The sequence below is a fragment of the Odocoileus virginianus genome, chromosome 16 (assembly GCF_023699985.2).
Source record: "Odocoileus virginianus isolate 20LAN1187 ecotype Illinois chromosome 16, Ovbor_1.2, whole genome shotgun sequence".
Lineage (NCBI taxonomy): Eukaryota > Metazoa > Chordata > Mammalia > Artiodactyla > Cervidae > Odocoileus > Odocoileus virginianus.
The window spans coordinates 43,393,831-43,417,909 of NC_069689.1; the positions used below are offsets into that span (position 1 = coordinate 43,393,831).

Below are 24,079 nucleotides of genomic sequence, written 5' to 3' on the forward strand. Positions count from 1 at the left end.
ACTCTGTTGCCTTTCTGCACACAGGAATATATATATGACTGGAGCCCTCTGTATTCCTATCATTTTCCATCAGCCCTTTATGAGTCCTTGTCACCTGGAGGAGTTTCTGAATCCATAATAATATGCAAATTTTGATATCTGATAGAGCAAAAGACCAAGCGTCAATCTATATTTGCTTCTGCTCTGGGGGTGAAGTCATGATGAAGTTGACTGAACATAGACTAGAAAGGCAGACAGACCTAGATTTGAATCCCTGCTATGTGACCTAGGCAAATTAGTGAAATTCTTCAAACCTCAGTTTCCTTATTTATAAGCTAATTATAATAATGTCCATCACATAGCCTTGTTATAAGGACTAGAAAGACAAATAATGAAAGTGCCATCTGTATGATTGAAAAATGGTAGACTTTCGATCAATAATAGTCATTTCTCCAATAACTTGTTGATGCTTTGACATGGTGGATCCTGTTCTGGGCATGGGGATATCAGCAGTGACAACAGAGGCAACACCCTGCCCTCATGGAGCTAACTGATGCTTATTTATTATATCATCGTGTGACTGACTTTCTGTGAAAATCACATTATGATTATGGTGGATACAGTCTGGCTTTAACGTAGCCTCTGAAGCAGGGTGATGAAAGTCCTGTGCCAAGATTCCCCTAAAACAGTAAAATCAGGCAAAAAGCGAAAACATCAGATACTTCTTTTACAAAAGTCAGTTTGTTCTGCTAATCATTTCAGAGTTAGAGGTCAGGCAGGATGTGCTTTTATGCAAACATTTACACAGACGTGCGTGTGTGCGTGCGCACGCACGCGCCCGCACACACACACACACACACACACACACAGAATTCATCTGAGTTTTCCTGGGCCCACAAAGCCACAGTATCCTGACAGGATAGGTGTGGAAGGAGGGTCTGGTTCCAAGAACTCATGGAACAGAGTGTAGTGTGGCAACCATTCATTTGCTTTAGATCCCAGGCCATCTATTCAAGAGCGCTGGGCTTTCCAGGACCTCCCCAGTGTGAATTTAGGGACAAAGCCTGAACTGGAGATAATATACCTTTATAAAGACAGATTGGAGGCAAGAGCAATTGACTTATTTACCAGCTAAAAGCCTGGAGTTAAGTAGGCCAGTTGGCATCAAGAATGGTATTTTGGTATCTGTCCCTAACTTTGAATCCCAATAAACTGCAGATCATATCAGAGAGATACGAGAGGGACACAGGGAAGCTCCCTCTGGAATCCAGTGCAACTGTATTCTTCCTTTTCCTGGCAACACCTGCATACCACATACCATACCTTGTTGGTCTTACATACCCTGAGTTTTTTTATGTAGTTGGTAGACCTAGAATGACTGAACAACTCTGTGTCAGCCCAGACCAGAGAGTTGGCACTCTGAAAGAAGGCTTTCTAAAGTGGCAAGACTTACTCTTGTAAGCCCAGTGCAACAATTGGTCTCATCATTTTATGGGTCATGTTGCCTTAAGATTGTGTCTTGTAGCAAAGATTTTAAAGGGTAAAAATATAAACTAAGTTAAAAGCCTAAATAAGTTAAGGCATAGGTAATAAACCCTCAAACAGCAGGTGGATGGAGAGATTAAGAATCTTTGAGGAACTAAAACACCTCTTGATGAAAGTGAAAGAGGAGAGTGAAAAAGTTGGCTTAAAGCTCAACATTCAGAAAACCAAGATCATGGCATCTGGTCCCATCACTTCATGAAATAGATGGGGAAACAGTGGCTGACTTTTATTTTCGGGGGCTCCAAAATCACTGCAGATGGTGATTGCAGCCATGAAATTAAAAGACGCTTACTCCTTGGAAGGAAAGTTATGACCAACCTAGACAGCAGAGACATTACTTTACCAACAAAGGTCCGTCTAGTCAAGGTTGTGGTTTTTCCAGTGGTCATATATGGATGTGAGAGTTGGACTGTGAACAAAGCTGAGCACTGAAAAATGGATGCTTTTGAACTGTGGTGTTGGAGAAGACTCTTGAGAGTCCCTTGTGCTGCAAGGAGATCCAACCAGTCCATCCTAAAGGAGATCAGTCCTGGGTGTTCATTGGAAGGACTGATGCTGAAGCTGAAACTCCAGTACTTTGGCCACCTCATGCGAAGAGTTGACTCATTGGAAAAGACCCTGATGCTGGGAGGGATTGGGGGCAGGAGGAGAAGGGGATGACAGAGGATGAGATGGCTGGATGGCATCACCGACTCGATGGGCATGAGTGAACTCCAGGAGTTGGTGATAGACAGGGAGGCCTGGCGTGCTGCGATTCATGGGGTCATGAAGAGTCGGACACGACTGAGCTGAACTGAACTGAACTGAACCTTATATAATACTGTAATAGCCAGAATTCTCTCCAGGGATTTCTGTGAATGGGGGACAGATTTTTTATTGTAAGTGGACTGCAGCAATCACTGTGTTTTGAAACAGTTAAATTATTTTGAAATTTCATTGTTATCAGACCTTAAAGTCTGCGGAAACCCATTAACAAATGGAAGAGAGCTGTGTAAGAGGGAGTGTGACCTTGAGATACATTTCTCCTTTCCTAGGTAGGAGGATTTAGAATTTCCCAGGCAGTGAGTGTTTATATGCTGCTCAAATAGAAAATGTTTTGGTTCATTTTATTTATTTATTTTACTTTTCAACATTGTATTGGTTTTGCCATACATTGACTTGAATCGGTTCATTTTAAAAACCATTTTCTCTTTATTTATTTATTTATTTTTTGCCCACATGGTCACTGGTAAGTCTTTGGAGAGCAGTTGTGCAGTGTTCTAAGGAGTGTGAACTGTTCTGACCAGAGACCTGATGCATAGCTGGCATTTAGTGTACAGAAATTCCAACTCAATGAAAATGTTCCCTTTTTTCCCTGAATTATATCTTCAAGAAATACCAGGAAACAGATGCTTAGCCAGAATTTCCAAATCCCTCTGCTCAGGATTGGTATACACAAACATACCCCCCCCACACACACACACACATGCACACACATGACATAGACACAGACACACACACATCCACACACATTCATGTGCATAATATAAAAACAAAATCAAAAGATACATACTTTGTGTGTGCAGCAAAAGTTTAGTTCTCATGTCATAGAGTGCAATAGATTGGGCCTTCTGCCCTCTGAGACATGTGATGTGTGGTCACTGGGCCTGGAGAAAGGAGAAATGGAAGCAGTTTTCTAGCTTTTTAAAAAACTGAGATATAATTTACATATTAGTTTCAGATGTTGTTACATAATAATTTAATATTTGTATATATTTAGGTTATTTGAAAAGATAAAATATTACATTGAGGGATTTGAAATCACTTTTACTTACATTTCCATGTTCTAAATTGAAGTAATTAGGAAGGGAAAATCATGTGCCACAATCCACTTGTTCTTTATAGAGTCCTTGTGTTCAAACACAAGACCCATTTCTTTCATTTGGTCTCATTGGCCAGACATACTTTAGCAGATAGTCAATAAATACTCACTGGTTAGACTGACAGGCTGAACAATAATTATTTAAAGATTCAAGCAAAAATTCTAAGAGCCTTTTCTTCAATAATGAAGATTTCTTAACATCATTTAATAACTAAATTGGCTTCAATTTCTTCACCTCAAATTTTGTTTTCTTGCTTGACATCTGATTAAAACTTTAAAACTGTAAAATATGCTGATGCTGAACAAATCTCAAACTGTACAGATGAGCAGTTTTCATGTGTGATGTTCCCATCACAGGCTCACTGTCACTTCTGACCTTAGAACAGCATTACAGACTTGTAATGAGCTCCTCCTGTTCCATTAGCTGTAAGTGGCTTTCCCTTGCTTGTTTCCAGTATATCTGCTTTCTGTGAATTCTGGTCTACAACCACCTGTGGAAGAGAAAAACTTCAGAAATTGCTAGATGATGACTGTAAAATAATATTCAGGTTGGATTTTCCTAATTTTTTCACAGGTTACATTTTAGCGGTGGTTTTCAAACCTCTTTTTTGTTTGTTTGCTTTTTGATGATCACTGATGGTAAATACTTTTAGATCTCCACTTAGGATGCACACACACATCATTGGAAAAAGTTTCCAAAACAATATTTGAAATGTATTGATGTTTTCTCTTTTATTCCATTCTACTCTATAACCTTTCTGGCCTGACCTAATAATTTTGTAGCTGGTGCGTGCATCACTCATGTCTGACTCTTTGCCACCCTATAGACTGTAGCCTGCCTGGCTCCTCTGTCCATGAGATTCTGCAAGCAAGAATACTGGAGTGGGTTGCCATGCCCTCCTCAAAGGGATCTTCCCAGCCCAGGGATCAAACCTGAGTCTCCTGTGTCTCCTGCGTTGCAGGCAGATTCTTTACCACTGAGCCACCAGGGAAGCCTTTGTAACTGGTAGTGGTTCTCAATACTAGCTGAAAGGAAGAATTAACTAGGGAATTTAAAAAAGTATATTAAAGTCAAAATCATACTAGACCAATGAAAAAGACTACAAATTCCAAAAATAGACCTCTGTTTTACATATCAGATGCAATACGTTAACTCCAATACATATTAGACCCTTGATTTATAACATTATAGATACTGTAAGGAAAGAATGACCATTTGAATATCTATATGGAGAAAATCTTGTTTCTAAACTCAAAATGTATAAAGATCTAAGTGTTAATATGGATGTGACAGGTACAACAATAAACTTTTGGATCTGTGCTCTTCAGTACAGTAGGAATTGAATATCATATGATGATTTTGTTTACTTTCCAAACATCTTTTTCTTTTTGGTCAACCTTAAGACGTTTATAATTAAATTTCACCAAAATGAATGACACAGGGGAACTTGAAACCCCCTCTTACAGCACGTGGAGCCAGCAACCTGCCCCGTAGGTCGGCCCAGCCCCAGTTCCGCCACTGTTCTCTGGGTTCCTAAGTGCTCCTGCTTTACAAAATCAGGTTACTGTGTGTTTGCAGAAAAAAAATTTGAGGAAATACTCAATAAATTTTGGTTTAGAAAAGAAGGAATTTTAAAAAGGCTTAGAAACCTGTAGATCCCATCTCATGATCAGTAGAGTAGCAGCTGGTTGAATTGGCATATGTTGGACCTTCCCCAGCCAGGGAAAGGGAGTTGGTGCTATACCTGATGTGGCACTGACTTGGGACCTTGGTATGTGTCAGCGTGGTATTTTCTTTGATTCGCAGCAGCTAATGGCAGAAATCAAAGAGACAAATGGTAATCATATAAATACATATCGGAAAGAAATTTAAGGATCCCCTTTTCAAAAGAATGTATATTTGAAAAGTGTGGAAACCTAGGAAAATTTTTATTTTTAAATAATATGTTACATTTTCATATAATGTACCCAGGATATTTTTCCCTCCAGGTACTTTTGCAGGCAAAAGATCCATAAATTTAAAGTCATGGTTTTAATCATTAATTCTCCCAGAAGTGTAATTAGTAGATGAGATATTTTCTCTGTATTCTAGACTTTGCAAATACACCGCGTGTCTTTGTCCCCGTCTTGCTGTCTCTGTCTTTCCCCCATCTACTTAAAATCTGGGTGTTATATGCTTTTTTTTTTTCATTAAGGGACTTCTTGCATTAGATAGACCTGGACAGGAATGACTAATTCTTTTCAGTTTTGAGATCTTACAAGTTACTTTCTTTTGGTGAGTAAGTAGCAATCGCTGGTGGCCATAGACAGTGAAGTTGCCCTGGCTGAGGAGGGGACAAGATCCATCCCTTTTGCTCAAAGGAGGAAACAGTAACTATGCCAACAGGTGCCCAGTTTCCCAATCTCATGCCAGCACTACTTGCTAGGTGGAAATCTCCCGTTTGTTGTTCTTTTTTAATGATTTCTGAGTCAAAGGAGAGAGCTGCTGGGAACGTGTAATTGAGATTATTTTTCTGCACTTCTTCACTGCATCCCTATCCTCTGCTGTAGGCCCTCACACCCATGCATGCCACCCTTATCTGAAGACTATGGGAATCTTTGTCATCTTGTTCTTTTCCAAGGGATGCTTCCTTCTGCAGAGGCAGCAGAAAAATCTTTCATAAACATATTTTAAATATTAAAATTGGGGGCTTGCTTCATCATGTTGCCCTGATAACACCAAAGTGAAAGTCGCTTAGTCAAGTCCAACTCTTTGCAACCCCATGGACTATAGCCTGCCAGGTTCCTCTGTCCGCAGAATTCTCCAGGCCAGAATACTGGAGTGAATAGCTGTTTCCTTCTCCAGGGGGATCTTCCCAACTCAGGGATCGAACCCAGGTCTCCCACATTGCAGGTGGATTCTTTACCTTCTGAGCCACTAGGGAAGCCTTCCCTGGTGAGCCACTAAGTCCTTCCCTAAAAGTAACTTGCCTCCTCTTTATCAGTGAGTAAGATAGATGTTCCAAATTCCTTCCTTTTAAAAAAATTGTTTATTTATTTTTGGCTGTAGTGGGTCTTCATTGCTACACACAGGTTTCTCTAGTTGTGGTGTTTGGGCTTCTCAATTGCAGTGTTTGGGCTTTCTCTTATCGCAGAGCAGGACTCTGTGGCTTGCGGGCTTCAGTAGTTGTGGCACATGGGCTTAGCTGCCCCATGGTATGTAGGATCTTCCTGGATCAAGGATCGAACAAGTATCCCCTGCATTGCACTGCATTGCAAGGTGGATTCTTAACCATTGGACCACCTGGGAAACCGCCAAATTCCTTCTTGATCAAGATGTGGCTGTGCACCCTTCTATAGGTTTCACTCTCTTTCATAGAAGATTCCTTTGTTGATACTGCACAGGACAAGTACTATGATGTAAGAAATCCTGCTGACACTGAGAAAATTAATTACCTACCCTGTCAAGGAAATGAATTATCCCTCAGAAAAGCTTTTCCCGACTAACACTTGGTCAAGTAACCTCAATACTGATCAAGGTATTGTAGGAAATCAGTGAATGATGACTGGCTGTGGTGCCACCTGGAAGTCCACAGTACTGTTGAGGAGGAAATGTAAATAGTGACCACAGTACCAACACCTGCAGTTTACTGGGCACTTACTATATACCGAGCATTATGACTTAGTGATTTAGACACATGGCCTCATTAATCCTGACCTAGATTTTACAGACATAAAAATTGTTATACCTGTTTTACAGATGAGATCATATAGCTTTAAAGGGGTGAGGATGTGTGTTCAGATTCCCAAACACTTATTCTTGACAGGCCAATAGGCCTTGGGTTCCTCTACGTCCTGTCCTGAAGTTCTGTCCCAGGGGGAGGTCTGGGCATCCCCCTTGTGATCTTTGGGGAGGTCGGAACCAGGTGACACTACCCAATACAGCCTCTCCAGGGCTTGTCTCCAGGCTGTCTGTTTAGCACAGTTTGTGTCTGTTATGTGGGCTTCCTTTACTGAAAGAAAAATACAAAATCAGTTATCTTTTCTCAGTTGTGAGAGATGTGAACTTCATGGCAGGAAGGCAGCTTTGAAGGACAGGAGGTGTCCCATTTCTCTCCCTTGGAAAATCTTTTTAAACTTAGCATTTAATTTTGCTATTTAAGATTTAGGGATTCTTGCCCCTACCCAATAAGGTCAGGATAAGAAGATAGTATCATTATATAACATTGATTCTGTACTTCACTATATTCAGGTATTTTTACATACCTAATCAACTCTTAATCCATGACAGGTCCTTGTAGAATTAGCACCGTTTAATGGTAATTCAGATGAAGATTCAGAGAGGCTGAGTTGTCCAAGACCATTTAGCTATTAAGTGACAGATTGAACCCAGGCCTTCTGACTCTAGATCAAAGGTTCTTTCTTTTCAGCTGTTTGAAAGACAGTGAGCTACTTGAGGTGGTGTACGTATCACTGCATTCCTTTTTTTTTTAATTCTTCGATTGCAGGTTTGTTATTTGTGTGGTAGTCTTCCTGACCTGAGACTAAGTGAGGCGGGAGCTTCTGCAGACTCTGCACCCAGCCAATCCTCCAGTTTCTCCAATGGGAAAACTTGAGACAGAATGAGGGCCTCGCCTTGGGCTCCTCTGAGTCACTAGTAGCAACAGTGTCCTCACCTCCCTTGCTTTTGCCTACATCACTCATCTGTGCCTGGGACTAATAACAGGGTAATTTGTGAAGCAAGATGTGTGACTCACCAGACAAGGGAGGAGAGCCTGTAAGGAAGGACTCGGAGGAGAACAGCAACATATTAGCAGCAACTGGAAAGGATATGCTGACATGATGCTAATTGAGTTAAGATTTCTTTCCATTGCAACACCATTTTCTGGTTACCCAGCTATTAATTTGTAATTTAGGCTTCTAAAGTTAGCTAAAAGGGGCAGGGCAGGGGGAAGAGAGGAAGGGAATTCTACCTTTGAATGCAAAATTATCAATCTGTATTGTTTTCTCAGATTTCTTCTCAATCATCTTGGACCCCTTTTCTTTGAACCCTAGGATTTGCATTTTTCTGAAGCTTACCTATTGTGTAATGTTGCTTTACATCCTTCTGATTTCAGCCGTACCTGTTTTTGTGTGAGCTCCTATCCATGTTACCAGTCTGAACACACTTCATCAGTAACTTGCCTCTCTCTGTACTGAGCTGGCCTTTGGCAGTTTTTGTCAGTTAATGACTAGGTCAGAGATGAACCAGAGACCAGATAAAGGTGAAGAGGCATCCAGGAGAATTACTTTTTGGTGACTACTGCCTCCTTAAATGCCTTTTGCTGTGTTATCTTTATTATCTCCAGAATCTAAAGTCAGTTTATAGGTCTCAAGAATCTGTCTTCCTGTTAACACATAAGCACATTTTAAAATTTTAGTTACCTGTTTGTGTGTATAGAAAGGCTGTGATAAGTTTTACCTAGGTAACAAACTTGCCTTATTTCAAATCAGCTATTAGTTTTTGTGTTTGAAACATTAACTTAAAAATTAGCCCCTTAAAAAAAATAAGGTGAAATAAATCACCTTAATAACATCCTTTAGTCATGGGAAGCTGGGTGCCTACTGGGAAAGCAATAATTTACAAATCTAAATACCCAGAATTTTGCTGTTTTAGCATATCAATTATTGTTTTCATGTTTCCATCTAGATTTTGTCTTTATAAACATGCTCACACATATATGTATATGATTAAAATAGCATGTTATATAGATCATATACTATCATGTGCTCATAGTATAGATGTAATTTTGAATTTTCTTTTTTAAATATGTTATAACACTTTTCATGTTTATAAATTTCATGTGTGTGTTAGTCGCTCAGTCGTGTCTGACTCTTTGCAACCCTTGAACTGTAGCCCACCAGGCTCCTCTGTCCATGGGATTCTCCAGGCAAGAGTACTGGAGTGGGTTTCCATTTCGTTCTCCAATAAATTTCACAACTTTTAGCATTAACTGAGTATTACTACATAAAATTAACATTTTAAAATGTATTTAAACATTTCAGATTTTAAAAATTCAGTATTTACTAACACTAAAGTGTTATTTATTAACTAGGGTTTAAATTTTTTTATTCAGATAACACATATTTCTAGATAGGCTTGAACATTTTAGTGACTCCTAAAATTTCTTATTCCATTCCAGGACGGTGGTATCATTTATGTTGCCACCAGTAACATAGGAATGTAATGGTTTTATATTTACATGTAAATGGTATATATAAAACATTTACAGCATCATTAGCACTGAGTGTTATTTTTAAATTTGTCTTCTAATTTAATAGGTGTCATGTATAGAATTTAGGAAGTGAAAGTTCATTTAGTTCCTCTCTTTAGAAGGGCAATATGGTATTTAATAGCTTGACCTCAATTTACAATTTAACAGGCATATAATACAGTCATTTACAAATATTTACTCACTTTGTCATTTTAAAAACTTCATCAGTATAGTACTATTATTATTATTTTGGTTTTGTAGATAAGGAAATTGTCATTAGTTGTTCAAGGGCACTTAGCTAGTTAAAGTGTCAGAACCTAGACTGTCTGTCTTCAAAGTCCATGTGATTGACCACTGCGTTATACTGACTCTGTTATTATCTATTGAAACCTTACTGTTTCTACAGTTTCTGTAGGCCAACTTACAGATACTATTGTGAGCAAAACAACTGTGGTCCTTGCTCCAGTAGACCTTGAAGTCTGGGGAGGGTAACTGACTCTCATCAAATCAACATGTATATAATTACAAATTTGATACATGTTATGAAGAAAAAGAATGCAGTAATGGAAGAATCTAACAAGAATGTTTCTGTTAGCTGTAGGAGTGATGGGGTCAGGGGTCATGGAAAAGTTCGATAAAGATCTTACAGGCACTTAAATTGAGACTTGAAGGATAAGGAGGAGAGAGTAGTGTGAAGATGGGTGAACCAAGCATTCTAGGTAGAAGGAGAAGTCTATGCACATGCTCTGAGGCAGGAAAAGAGTTGGCTTGCCTTTTACTCTAAGGGTCATACAGTCGACCAGCTTGCTTGTGGGATCAGAAAGTGAGGAGAAGAGGAGCAGAAGAGAGCCTAGAAAAGCATACTGGGGGTCCAGTGGTCCAGGGCTATGCTACAAGTTTCTCCCTCATAGAAGTGAGTGTGCATACTGGGGAAGAATGTGAGAGTGTGCACTGAGAGAGTGCACAATGGGGAAGAGTGTGAGAGTGTGCACTGAGAGAGTGTACACTGAGAGAGTGTACACTGGGGAACAGTGTGAGAGTGTGCACTGAGAGAGTGTGAGAGTGTGCACTGAGAGAGTGCACAATGGGGAAGAGTGTGAGAGTGTGCATTGATAGAGTGTACACTGAGAGAGTGTACACTGGGGAAGAGTGTGAGAGTGTGCACTGAGAGACTGTACACTGAGAGAGTGTACACTGGGGAAGAGTGTGAGAGTGTGCACTGAGAGACTGTACACTGAGAGAGTGTACACTGGGGAAGAGTGTGAGAGTGTGCACTGAGAGACTGTACACTGAGAGAGTGTACACTGGGGAAGAGTGTGAGAGTGTGCACTGAGAGAGTGCACAATGGGGAACAGTGTGAGAGTGTGCACTGAGAGAGTGTGAGAGTGTGCACTGAGAGAGTGCACAATGGGGAAGAGTGTGAGAGTGTGCACTGAGAGACTGTACACTGAGAGAGTGTACACTGGGGAAGAGTGTGAGAGTGTGCACTGAGAGAGTGCACAATGGGGAACAGTGTGAGAGTGTGCACTGAGAGAGTGTGAGAGTGTGCACTGAGAGAGTGCACAATGGGGAAGAGTGTGAGAGTGTGCACTGAGAGACTGTACACTGAGAGAGTGCACAATGGGGAAGAGTGTGAGAGTGTGCACTGAGAGAGTGCACAATGGGGAAGAGTGTGAGAGTGTGCACTGAGAGAGTGTGAGAGTGTGCACTGAGAGAGTGCACAATGGGGAAGAGTGTGAGAGTGTGCACTGAGAGAGTGCACAATGGGGAAGAGTGTGAGAGTGTGCACTGAGAGAGTGCACAATGGGGAAGAGTGTGAGAGTGTGCACTGAGAGAGTGCACAATGGGGAAGAGTGTGAGAGTGTGCACTGAGAGAGTGTGCACTGAGAGAGTGCACAATGGGGAAGAGTGTGAGAGTGTGCACTGAGAGAGTGCACAATGGGGAAGAGTGTGAGAGTGTGCACTGAGAGAGTGTGAGAGTGTGCACTGAGAGAGTGCACAATGGGGAAGAGTGTGAGAGTGTGCACTGAGAGAGTGCACAATGGGGAAGAGTGTGAGAGTGTGCACTGAGAGAGTGCACAATGGGGAAGAGTGTGAGAGTGTGCACTGAGAGAGTGCACAATGGGGAAGAGTGTGAGAGTGTGCACTGAGAGAGTGTACACTGAGAGAGTGCACACTGGGGAAGAGTGTGAGAGTGTGCACTGAGAGAGTGTGAGAGTGTGCACTGAGAGAGTGCATAATGGGGAAGAGTGTGAGAGTGTGCATTGATAGAGTGTACACTGAGAGAGTGTACTCTGGGGAAGAGTGTGAGAGTGTGCACTGAGAGAGTGTGAGAGTGTGCACTGAGAGACTGTACACTGAGAGAGTGTAATGGGGAAGAGTGTGAGAGTGTGCACTGAGAGAGTGCACAATGGGGAAGAGTGTGAGAGTGTGCACTGAGAGAGTGTGAGAGTGTGCACTGAGAGAGTGCACAATGGGGAAGAGTGTGAGAGTGTGCACTGAGAGAGTGTGAGAGTGTGCACTGAGAGAGTGCACAATGGGGAAGAGTGTGAGAGTGTGCACTGATAGAGTGTACACTGAGAGAGTGTACTCTGGGGAAGAGTGTGAGAGTGTGCACTGAGAGAGTGTGAGAGTGTGCACTGAGAGAGTGCATAATGGGGAAGAGTGTGAGAGTGTGCATTGATAGAGTGTACACTGAGAGAGTGTACTCTGGGGAAGAGTGTGAGAGTGTGCACTGAGAGAGTGTGAGAGTGTGCACTGAGAGAGTGCACACTGGGGAAGGGCAGTGAGAGCTGCCTGCAAACACAGCTGGAGTTGCTTTGGACAATAAGCCACAGGCAAAGCCATCTCCTAGTGGGGTTTCTTCTGCACACAACAGCAAATGCTGACCCTTCCTGTACTTTTCTAGGAATTAAACATTACTGGTTCATTATTTGAGTTAGGAAGGGGCTGTTTAAGTTCAGAACCTAGATCAAGGCATATTGTGCAGTTTTCTTACAGAGCCAAGACAAACATGGCCTGAAGAGAACAGCACCAGGGAAGAGCCTTGGCTTGAGAGAGAAAGTGACCCCTTACAGATGCCAAGTGCCTTGTTGGCATTTTAAGAGTTTATTAGCTCTGCTGGAAATTTTTCCATAATGTTTACTAACAGTGAAAAAGTATTGTCTTAAGTAGAAAGTGATAGCTGGCTCATGAGACATTAACTTATGCTTTGGAATCAGTGGAAGCAAAAATGCAGAAGCACATCTTCCTGAAATTTCAAGTCTACTTTTAATCTCTAAGCAAACTCTATGTGCAGCATCAGAAGGGGTAAATGAGAAGGCTCTTCTTGTTTCAGTATCAGAGGCTTTTTGTTCAGTATAACTTTAGTTTTGTTAATTGGTATTAGAGTAAGCACATAAAGTTTGTTAGACTTTTCCATCAAGTCAGTAAGCTTTAGAGAATGAAGGTTCGGCCAATAGGAAGAACTCTAAAGATTATAGGAATCACAGCTGTAGGAAGCAGTCATGACCCCTGGGGCTGGGATAGAGTACACAAGGAAGTAGCCCCCCAGGCTGATGTGCAGACCCTGTTGAAAGAGCATCAGTTCAGTCAATTCAGTTGTGTCTGACTCTTTGCGACCCCCTTGACCGTAGCACGCCAGGCCTCCCTGTCCATCACCAACTCCTGGAGTTGAAAGCACATAGAGGGTTGCTGATGGAACCAGGAGGACTGGCTGGCTATGGAGGCAGCCCTCAGAACTTGCAAGAAATCTGCTCTCTAAGGTGCTGTCAACTGGTGAGTGTTTCTTTGCACGTGAGGAGTTCATGTGGCCACAGAACTCCTCAGGAAGGTGCTGATGGGTTCTGCTGGCTGCCGGGGGCTCCGGGAGCCTTCACTGGAAGCACACCAGAGCCAAAAATAAAACTCTCTGCTCCTGCAGTGTCTCTCCACCACTCCCTACTTACAAAGCTCCTGGGCCAGCTGGCAAAGGGAAATAGAGGGACTAAAGGGATCAGAATCATTTCACAGAGCAGGCAAACAGCAACAGAATTCAGTGACTTACATGAGATAGAAGTTTGTTTCTCTTGCACATAACAGTCCAGATATGGGTAGACTGGGGCTAATGTGCTGACTGGCTTCAAAGTTTGCTCCAGATCTGTCATCCCCACTTCCAATTGTTGGGCAGGAGAGAAACCAGGGCATGCAGCTTGGTCTTTGGGAAGATTACCCAAATCAGTTCTGTTCCTGTGTCGTTGACTGAGACATAGCCACGCATAACCACATCTAGCCATGCTAAAGGGAGGTTGGGAAATGTTGTCTTGCATGGCAGGGCAGCCACGTGTCCCGGTTAAACTTGGGGGTTAGGGTGGGGGTCTGTAGCTAAAAGTCAGGATGAATGGATACCTAGGACATCCTGATACCCCTCAATGCCGTCTTTGAGGTGATACCATGTTTTTGCTATGGATCCTCAGAAATTTTCCTTTTAGTCTCTAAATCTATTATGAATTTCTTCAAGGCTTTAAATTGATACAACTGTAAAATTCAATATGAGAGAATTAAAATTGTTTTTTTCTTGCTGTAAGTTAATTCTTTACTTAAAGTATAGGGCTTTTTTTCCTTCTCTTCAGTTTTCTAAAGCTATAAGCCCAGATATTTATTAACTTTTTATGCACTAACTTAGTCATGATAAATATCCTTCAGAGTTAAGTTGCTCTGTCCTTTGCATTGTTTTATCCATCTGAAAAGGCACAACTTAAAATGCTTTTAGAATAGGAATTTATAGTTGGCACAGTTCACAGGAAGCAACTAGGTGCTCATATTTTTCTTTGTGTTTTATCTTAAAGGCATAAACCAGTTGTTTTGACTGAGTTAGTAGAGTTATTTCCAAAGGAAAAAAATAAACTGAGGGTAAATACACATGTTTGCCTGACCTTCTACACCAAATTTTAAAAGTTGTTTTGCAGCTAAGAAAAATGAAGTTGTACATAGTTAAATTAGGTATCATTTTTGACCATAGTATAAACCCTCCATTCATTCATTCAGCAGATACTTACATTGTGTCTACTGTGTGGCAAGCTCTGGGTATACAGTAGTGAATGAGTTGGGCAAGATTCTTGCTCTTCTGGAGCTGACTTTTCTTCACCAGAAAACCCTGGTCCCACTTAATCCAGCTGGTCACCCAGTCTCAAAAACTCTCACCAACTTTCGTATCCTCCAACCATAATAGTACTCAAAGACCAAGAATATTGATTCAAGAGTGTCTCTCTTTCACTCACATTGCTCAGGAATTTACCTTTACTTCAGTTAAACTTATTTTCTTAACTTCCTATTTCTCATCACCATCCTCTATCTGAGCAATATTTTCTGTTCTGTAGAGACACTCTTTCATTCCCCTCGTATCCAAGAGATATGTTCTGTAGAGCTATCTTCTCAACTGATGTGGTGTTTATAGTTGGGATTGGATTGATAGATGGCAGAACCTATCCAAAACGTCAGCCTGAGTTCTTACCTCAGCAATAGTTTGAGTAACACATTTTTTCAGAACTTTACAAAAATGTTGCTTCAAATAGTGATAAACTTGTAACCCAGATGATTTTATTTCTTCAGGTCCTAAGGTCAGATTTAATAGTGTGTGTCCAAGAAAGTGGCTCAGCAGGCTTCTTTCACTCTGCTGGGTTCTGTATGCATGAGGTCAGAAAATAATGAGTCATAAAAACCTACATGCATTAGATGGTTTTCCTGCAAACCACTGGCAGCTGGAGTTGAAAATAGGGTTTAAAATTTCCACAGTATTAGTGGGAAAACACAGCTGGGTTAAGATGCCACCTCCATTACTTCCCCAAGTAAAAGGAAATAACTCCAGGTACTTGCAAATATTTCCTATTTTAAAAAATAGCTTCAGATTTTTTTATATAGGTAAAAATTGAAGTTCCTTCAGATATTCTTTTTATTTAAATAGGGATTTCAGTACTTAGAGAATGTACAAAGGATGGGAAAATGGAGTTTGAGTAGCTGATGAGAAAAAAGGGGACTGAGAATGGCCAAGGAGTAAATGAATATGTTTGCTTCCCAGAGGACTCAACAAGAGGCGGAAGCGTTGTCAACACTTAGAGATTTTCAGTTGCCAGAAAAGGCTAGATTTCAGCCAAATTAATAAAGATGAGAAGTGGGCTATGAGTTTGATATATTTAGTGAGCTTCTCAGAGTGTTCAAAAGTGAGTGAGTCATGGGTAGGGTCCCAGAATGAGATTCATTGTTGCAAATGCTTAGGACTTGTTTTTAAGCAGTAACTTGTGGGGTTTTAAAAACACAGGGATCTTTCCATTTCATTTTGTTTCCATCTAAAGATTGTTTAAATATTATGATACTTAGTTAACACAGCATCAGGTACCATTCCACTCTGTGTAGATAATATTTGTCATTCACCAAGCTTTTTAAGGCCATCTCCGGGAGGCCAATAGCCTATATTACGCTGAACAACCAAAAAATGTTTAAGTAATGACTGAGCGCCACTGTCAACTTTGAAGCATAGTATGCGAAACAGGAGCAAATATAGGAGAGGAAGAAAGGAAAGGGGACCAGTGAGTGTCTATTGTGAACAAGAGAGATGGTGGCTAACCAGAGGGAGAAATTGACAGATGCTACAAGCTACCTGCCCCTCCTCAGTTATTCAGGGGAGTGCCTGCTTATCCATTTGGAAATCCTAAGAACAGGCACTGTTGCTAAGTTTATGGTTCAGACAGCTGAGTTGGAGCTGTCAGTTTCTCCTAAAAGAGGGTAAGGAAAATGCTTATGTATTAGTCATCACTCTTGATTATAAGCAGTGGAAGCCACCTGTTTTCTTATTACCTTAAAAAAAAGACTTCACTGAAAGTGACTCACAGCACCAAAGAAAGGGTGCTAGGTCAAACCTGGACCATGGTAGAAACCGGCGATCAGGAGGGCAGGAAGCCGAGAGGTGACAGCTGTCTTCTCAGTAGCAGCAGCTGGGTAGAATGCCATCTGCTGCCACACTCCCGCTTGTCCCTGTCTGCTCCAGATTCAAAGTCCAGGGTAAGCATCCATTTGGTCAAGCCCAGGCCATCCCAGGCCAACAGCCAGCAGATGGAGAATTGTCCACCTTGACTTTCACAGAGGGAAAGGCATGGCGCCAGCTCCACACACAGTAATGACTTTTCTGCTATCATGAGGGCTGGGTGTCCTGCTCGCTCCAGAATGGCATGTCTTAGAGTCAGGGAAGGCTGACTATGAAGGATGCCCGCAGTCCTGGAACAGGCCTGTGGCCCTAAGACAGCTGCTGAGAGGCTAAGAGAATGTGACTCGCTTCCTGCTGCTAGACTGAAACGACAGGAAGGAGGAGGAGAGTGCTTGTCGCAGTTTAGCCCCAGATCGCGTCTCGAGAGCAGGCATGGTAGAGAGGCTGACTGGAGGAACAGCCTGGATGAGTAAAGCCACTGCCCAGAGCTGGAATGTTGGCCTGTGGGCATCTGTTGAACAATCTGTACCAAGGGCTATCATCTGGGAGAACCACTTCTTAGAGGAGTTAGTTGATTTTTGCTTTTTAAAGCATGAACGTTTTTCCTTACAGAAAGCTGTTAACTTTAAAATCATGCTGAAGTATGAATCTGGATATAGTCTTTCCTTCATTTACTTCTGTTTCTGAGTCCATATACACAATTTTTTGTTTGTTTTATTTTGTTTTGAGGGATCTTAGTTCCCTGACCAGGGATTAAACGTGCATCCTTGGCAATGAAATGTCAGAGTTCTAGCCACTGTACTGCCAGAGAAGTCCCCTTGGACACAATCATGACTCAGGTGAACTGGGGACATAACTCTTAAACCCCTTATATGAAATGATAGGAAGCTTTAACATGAAGTTCAGGCTGAGCCATGGATTAAAAGACGTAAAGGTTTAAAGGGGATGAAGCTTAGAAGGGGAGTTTTTAACATTTTTTTCCTTTAGATGTAGCTCACATACCATACAATTCACTCATTTAAAGTGTGAAATTTAATGTTTTTTAGTATATTCACAGAGTTATGCAATCAACACCACATCCAAGTTTTGAACAGTTTCATCACCCCAAAGACACTCTGTACTCATTAGCAGTCACTCCCTATTTCCCCCCACACCTGTTTGTACACCCTAAGAAACTACTAACCTGTTTCCATACATTTGCCTGTTCTGAACATTTCACATGAATAGAATCATACAATATATGCCTTTTGTGCCTGGTTCCTTTTATTGAGCATGTTTTCAAGAGGATCCATGTTGTAGCATTATTGTTGCTGTTCATTCTCTTAAGTCATGTCAGATTCTTTGCAATCCCTGCAGCACACCAGGCTTCCCTGTCCTTCACTATCTCCTGGACTTTGCTCAAACTCACGTCCATTGAGTCATGATGCCATCCAACTATCTTTTTGTCTGTCGCTCCCTTCTCTTCTTGCCCTCAGTCTTTCCCAGCATCAGGGTCTTTTCCAATGAGTTAGCTCTTTGCATCAGGTGGCCAAAGTATTGGAGCTTCAGCTTTAGCATTAGTCCTTCCAGTGAATATTCAGGTCTGCTTTCCTTGAGGATTGACTGGTTTGATCTCCTTGCTGTCCAAGGGACCGTCAAGAGTCTTCTGCAGCATCACAGTTCAAAAGCATCAGTTCTTTGGTGCTCAGCCTTCTTTATGGTCCAATTTTCACATCCATGTATGACTATTGGAAAAACCATAGCTTTGACTAGATGGACCTTTGTTGGCAAAGTAATATCTCTGATTTTTAATACACTGTGTAGGTTTGTCATAGCTTTTCTTCCAAGAAGCAAGCGTCTTTTAATTTCATGGCTGCAGTCACCATCTGCAGTGATTTTGGAGCCCAAGAAAATAAAATCTGTCATTGCTTCCACTTTTTCCCCATCTATTTGCCATGAAGTGATGGAACTGGATGTCATGATCTTAGTTTTTTTCATGTTGCATTTCAAACCCGCTTTTTCACTCTCTTCTTTCACCCTCATAAAGAGTCTCTTTAGTTCCTCTTTACTTTCTGCCATATTCTAAATACAAGTCCCTTATTAGATCTATGATTTTCAAATATTTCCTCCCACTCTGCGGATTTTCTTTTAACTTTTTTGATGGTATCCACTGAGAACCAAAAGGTTTGTTTGAAAACCAAAATTTCAATGAGGCCAAATTTATCTGTTTTTTATTTTTGTGCTTTGGGTGTCATAAGCAAGAAAGCTTTGCTTAACCCAAGGTCATGAAGATTTACTCCTACACAACCTTATAAGAATGTTATTATTTTAGCCCTTATATTTAGGTCTGTGCTTCCGTTTTGAGTTAATTTTTGTGTATTGTGTGAAGAAAAGATTCTTAACTCATTTGAAGCAGCAATAATTGATATTTCGTGGCAGTACATGAAGAAGTAGTAAATAATGTAATTTTTTCTCAGTTTGAGCTACATTTTCCAGGGGATCACTTGCAACTCTGAGTTCTTTCTCTCTTTCTTTATGTTTTTTGGTTGTTGGGTATTAAAGTTACTAGGCTTTCGACAAGTCTCATTTTGTTGCTCGCATATTATTTAGCATGGCAACTCCTATATAACCATTGAAAGCTATTTTTTAGTTATGTTTCACACTAGATAAAATAATCTGTACTGCCTGGAGATGCATTTTAGGAGGTGGCAAACTATTCTGTATAAAGATTATTATAATAATACCAAAACAAACTCACTGCCACTGCTGTTTGTTTCCTGAGTCATAGTTTATTAAATTTGGAGCCAATAATGTAATGAACATGCTGAGGCAAACTTTTAGGAAGAAATAGGTTTGCCTTTGCAGGAGTAGCTCATTCTGATGCAATGAAGGACACAGGCCTGGAACAAGGTTTGTCTTTGATGAAAGAGACTCCTGTTGCCTGGTTTCATTTCTAAGATCTGTAGGAAGTTTGAATTTTAGTTGTAGTCTGACTCAAAGACTTGTGCCTGCTCTTGTTCTGAGCTGTATCTGACTGTGCACTTCATCATAGATTCCCTCTCTTGATTCCATCTTTGGTCAGGTATGTCAGATGGCCCAGGCAACCAGTGCATTCAGTTCCCTGAATCCTCAGTTCGCTTGTGGAAGTGTGTTAATTCTTTCCTCCTAACAACTCTTTCGTCAGTTCACACTGTCTCTTCCTGAGCCCAATCCAGGTCAGTCCTCACTCAATTGTAAGCTCCCTAAAGTCCAGGATCACCCCTTTCCTTTCTGTAGCCCTCTGAACTGATGGAAAGTATTCAATAAATCTCCTTGATGATCTTTATTCCACCATATTTGCACAATTTTGTGACTGTATTAGTGGTGCTTATCCTCCTCCAGGGTAGAAGTTATAGTAAAATGACTAATACATGAAAAAGAAAGCAGCCCTTCTCTTTTTCCACACAAGCTTTGACGGTGTGGGTGTGACTAGGTTCTTGCTACTTTGAATGTGCATGTCTCTGAGCAGTGGATGAGAAATGAAATAAAATAGGGAGTAGTATCTCACCAGGGTTAGTTGTTTGGTTTTGGTATGGATTTTTCTGAAGGATATTGGAGTCCACACTCTGGAATTCCTCTTCATCTGAAGTCAGAAATCTGTAACGTCAGTACTCCTCTCTCAACCTCACCTCTGACAGAGTCTTCACGCTCTTTCGGGTGCTTAGTCTCCTTCCCACCAGACTTGTTCTTTGACCTCCAGCTGCTTGAATTTTCTGTTTTTCCCCTCATTCTCACTTCTTTCTTGGCCTGTCTTTATTCTCTGCCCACTCTGGATCTCATGTGTAATCTTGTGAACAGCATTGTTATCAGCATGTTCAGCTGCCTGATGCCACTGCTCTTTGTAGCTTCCCATTTCTACCTGTATCTACTATCTCAAACTCGAAATTGCTCTTGTCTTCCAGTGTCCTGAAATGTGCATCGTAACACTGCCAGAGAGCAGCCATGTGTGTGCCTGGCTGGGGGTGGGAGGAGGGGGTTCCGGGGGCTGAAAACCAGCTCTCATGTGCTGCGTCCAAGGGCTGAGTCTGCCCAGAGGGGACACCATCCTCTAGTCTGCACAAAGACACCACATGGGCTCACAGAGAACCTAGATGCCCAAGCAGCCTTCCTAAAATATCTGATCATTTTATTCTTCTGCATAATCCTCTTCATTGGTTCCATTAGCTAAAGCCCAAGCTCCTTAGCATGGATTGCGGACCCTCTGTGACCAAGTTTGAACTGTCTCACCAGGCTTTTGATGACAGTCACCGTATGGTCAATTACCCAAACTGGGGCACTCCTGAAAGGAACGGGCACTGTTAGTAATTATGGCAGGACAACAAACTGAGGCTTTGGGCACCAGTGTGTGACCAAGCATCGCACACCTTGGATTCTTGCATTGTGGCTGAACCACACTGCTGGTGGTGTTCCATAGGCACTGGGTTATTTAACAGTCAAGAGATTTTAATAGAGTTATTTTGACTACCCTGTAGTGAATCTGAGGACATTTTTATTTCTTTCTCTGATTAACTATTGAATGATGAGGTCAAAACATCCTCAAGATCAAAATGTCAAGATTAAAATTGTCATAGCACAAATGATGAGACTGGAGCATCTGTATGTTCTATGTTTCTAGTTACTTGATCAATGTATTTTCTTTCCTTAGAACTTCTATTTCCTCTTTCCCATTTTCCTCCCTTTCTGTGGTTTATTTCCATTTATTGTCCAAGGCTTCCCTGGGGGCTCAGAGGGTAAAGTGTCTGCCTGCAATGTGGGAGACCCGGGTTTGATCCCTGGGTCAGGAAGATCCCCTGGAGAAGGAAATAGTAACCCACTCTAGTATTCTTGCCTGGAGAATCCCATGGACAGAGGATCCTGGTAGACTACACTCCACGGGTTTGCAAAGAGTCAGACACGACTGAGCAACTTCACTTCACTTCACTTCATTGTGCAAGACATCCCAAGGGTCATTTGTCCCAGTGGTCTTCCCCTGGCATGTCTTGGCTGGGCTCAGTGCTGATCGTCGTGTTCCACAGCACTCGCTGTGTGTATGTCTTAGTCACTCAGTCGTGTCCGACTCTTTGTGACCCTGTGGACTGTAGCCCACCAGGCTCCTGTGTCCATGGGGATTCTCCAAGCAAGAATACTGGAGTGCCTTGCCATGCTCTCCTCCAGGGGCTCTTCCCAACCCAGGGGTTGAACCCAGGTCTCTTGCATTGCAGGCAGACTCTTTACCATCTGAGCCACCAGGGAAGCCCACAACACTCACTACAAACATGTTTTATTGTACCTAAAAAAGTGTGTCAGTCATTCAGGCCTGCCTTGCCCACAGAATATAAGGTCCTTAGGGGAAGAGCACTGGATTTTTAATTTTTGCATTCTCAGTGCCTAGCACAGGGCTTGACAAATAACGGGATCTCTAAATGTTTGTTGACATGGAGTAATTTGAATTCTTCATTGTAATACAAAGGTAAATATACTTGTCCTTTGTCTCCTAGAGAAATTCTTAGGATACCTACTTGGAGATTTTATGAGGTTGGCGTTTGGCATATTGAAGTTGTAGAGATTATTGTTAAATTAATTTTCATACAATAGAAATATATGCGGAAGATACAGTCCCATAATATTAATGTATGTTGTGCCAAGAGTATGAACAGTGGTGTGTTGAACTTCAGTTTGCCATGCCATGACCAAAACTGTTCTGAGAGTTTCTGCAGCATGATACCTGTTTAATACAATGAAGAGCCATGACGTCCATTAAATAATAGTACTTTGTTCTCACCCTCTGTTGAGAACTCTCTAGTTTAGGTATTTTGAGTAAAGGTGTCAGTGTTGTCTCAGTTTTAAGTATTTGTTTTATAAGTCTAATATATTCTTTTTCGTCTTTTTAGAATGTTTCAGACATTTAAAGAATGGTTTTGGTTGGAAAGATTCTGGCTTCCTCCAACAATAAAATGGTCAGATCTTGAAGATCACGATGGACTCATCTTTGTGAAGCCCTCTCATTTATATATGACTATTCCATATGCTTTTGTCTTGATAATTATCAGACATTTTTTTCAAAAGTAAGTAATGTTTGTGTGTCTTTCCTCTCCATTCCCCTTTGCCCCACCTCTAGAGTAAAGAATTTTGGTAAGATCCTTAAAGAATCTTAATATGTTGCTCAGAGGTCACCACTAATGGGCGCTCATGAAATCAGATGCACACTAAATGTTGTCTAGAAACTGAACAAATAAGAATCAGAAATTCTATCTCCACAAGTACATGAGTTTTACAGTGAAGGAAATTGAAGTTGAGAAAGGTTGAGGATCACAGAGCTTATTAGAGTCAATGATGGTAAAGAACTTGGCTCATCTTCCATGTACCATGTGGTCTGACAATAGACATGCACGCCCGTGTCCTTTGTCGGCAGTATTAGGAGAATATAACTAGTGGATGCATTATCATTTTAGAATGCCTATAAAATAGCAGAAATGGCTCATTAAAGACCAAACAATATTGTTTTATAGCATAGCTTAAAGGTTTATTGAAAATTTTAATAGCAAGCCTTCATTCCAAAGGATAAGGAAATCAAAGAAAAAATATCAATTTGCTTTCTCAGAAAAAGTGAACTTTTCTTTTTCTCAATTTACTTTAAATAGATATTACTTCCAACCTTTTTATTAAAACTGTACTAGTGTCATGGTAACTGAAGATAAATGTTCATCTATAATTTTATTAGTTGTCTCTATTTCAAAAAACTGCTATTAGCCCATTAATTTTTTTTGGCGCAAAAAGAATATTCAGATGTCAAGAGTTTAAGACAAAATCCCCAATAGCTCAGTTGGTAAAGAATCTGCCTGCAATGCAGTAGACCCTGGTTCAATTCCTGGGTCAGGAAAATTCGCTGGAGAAGAAATAGGCTACCCACTCCAGTATTCTTGGGCTTCCCTTCTGGCTCAGCTGGTAAAAAATCCATCTGCAATGCAGGAGACCTAGGTTCGATCTCTGGGTTAGGAAGATCCCCTGGAGAAGGGAAAGGCTACCCACTCCAGTATTCTGGCCTGGAGAATTTCATGGACTGCATAGTCCATGGGGTCGCAAAGAGTCGGATTCAACTGAGTGATTTGCAGTTTCACTTCACTTTCACTTTCTTTCAAGACAAAATCTGATAAAGATCATTTTGTCCAAGACTAACTGTGGTGCAGATCGCACGTTTATAACCATTTGCAGGGTTCTCATCTTGAGGGTTTGACCAACTCTGTTTCATGGATTGTCCAAGAGGTTTCTGTACAAATAACAACTTTACTTTGGCCAGCAATGTGCTATTGATAGGGGGAGGAGAAGAAAGCTGCTTGATATCACTGAACTCTAGCTGAGAATGTTTAACAGTGTTTTTCCTTTTTGACAGTTAATTCTGCTTTTACTCACATGTTTAGATTTGTCAAAGAATGCCTAAATTAGAATTGTGCTACTGCACTTGTAAATTAGCAAATTACTCTGCTGACCTGAAATACTTGCTTTTCT

At 41.2% G+C, this 24,079-nt stretch overlaps 1 protein-coding gene across 3 annotated transcripts in view; it reads left to right on the forward strand.

Moving 5' to 3' along the window:
- Positions 1-24,079, forward strand: part of CERS3 (ceramide synthase 3) — a 153,421-nt gene that overhangs the window by 10,256 nt on the left and 119,086 nt on the right. For all 3 annotated transcript variants that reach the window (XM_070478140.1, XM_070478141.1, XM_070478142.1), the window contains exon 2: positions 22,465-22,638. In XM_070478140.1, the coding sequence (XP_070334241.1) occupies positions 22,466-22,638 (173 nt within the window). In that variant the 5' untranslated portion in view covers position 22,465. The remainder of the gene's footprint in view (positions 1-22,464; positions 22,639-24,079) is intronic.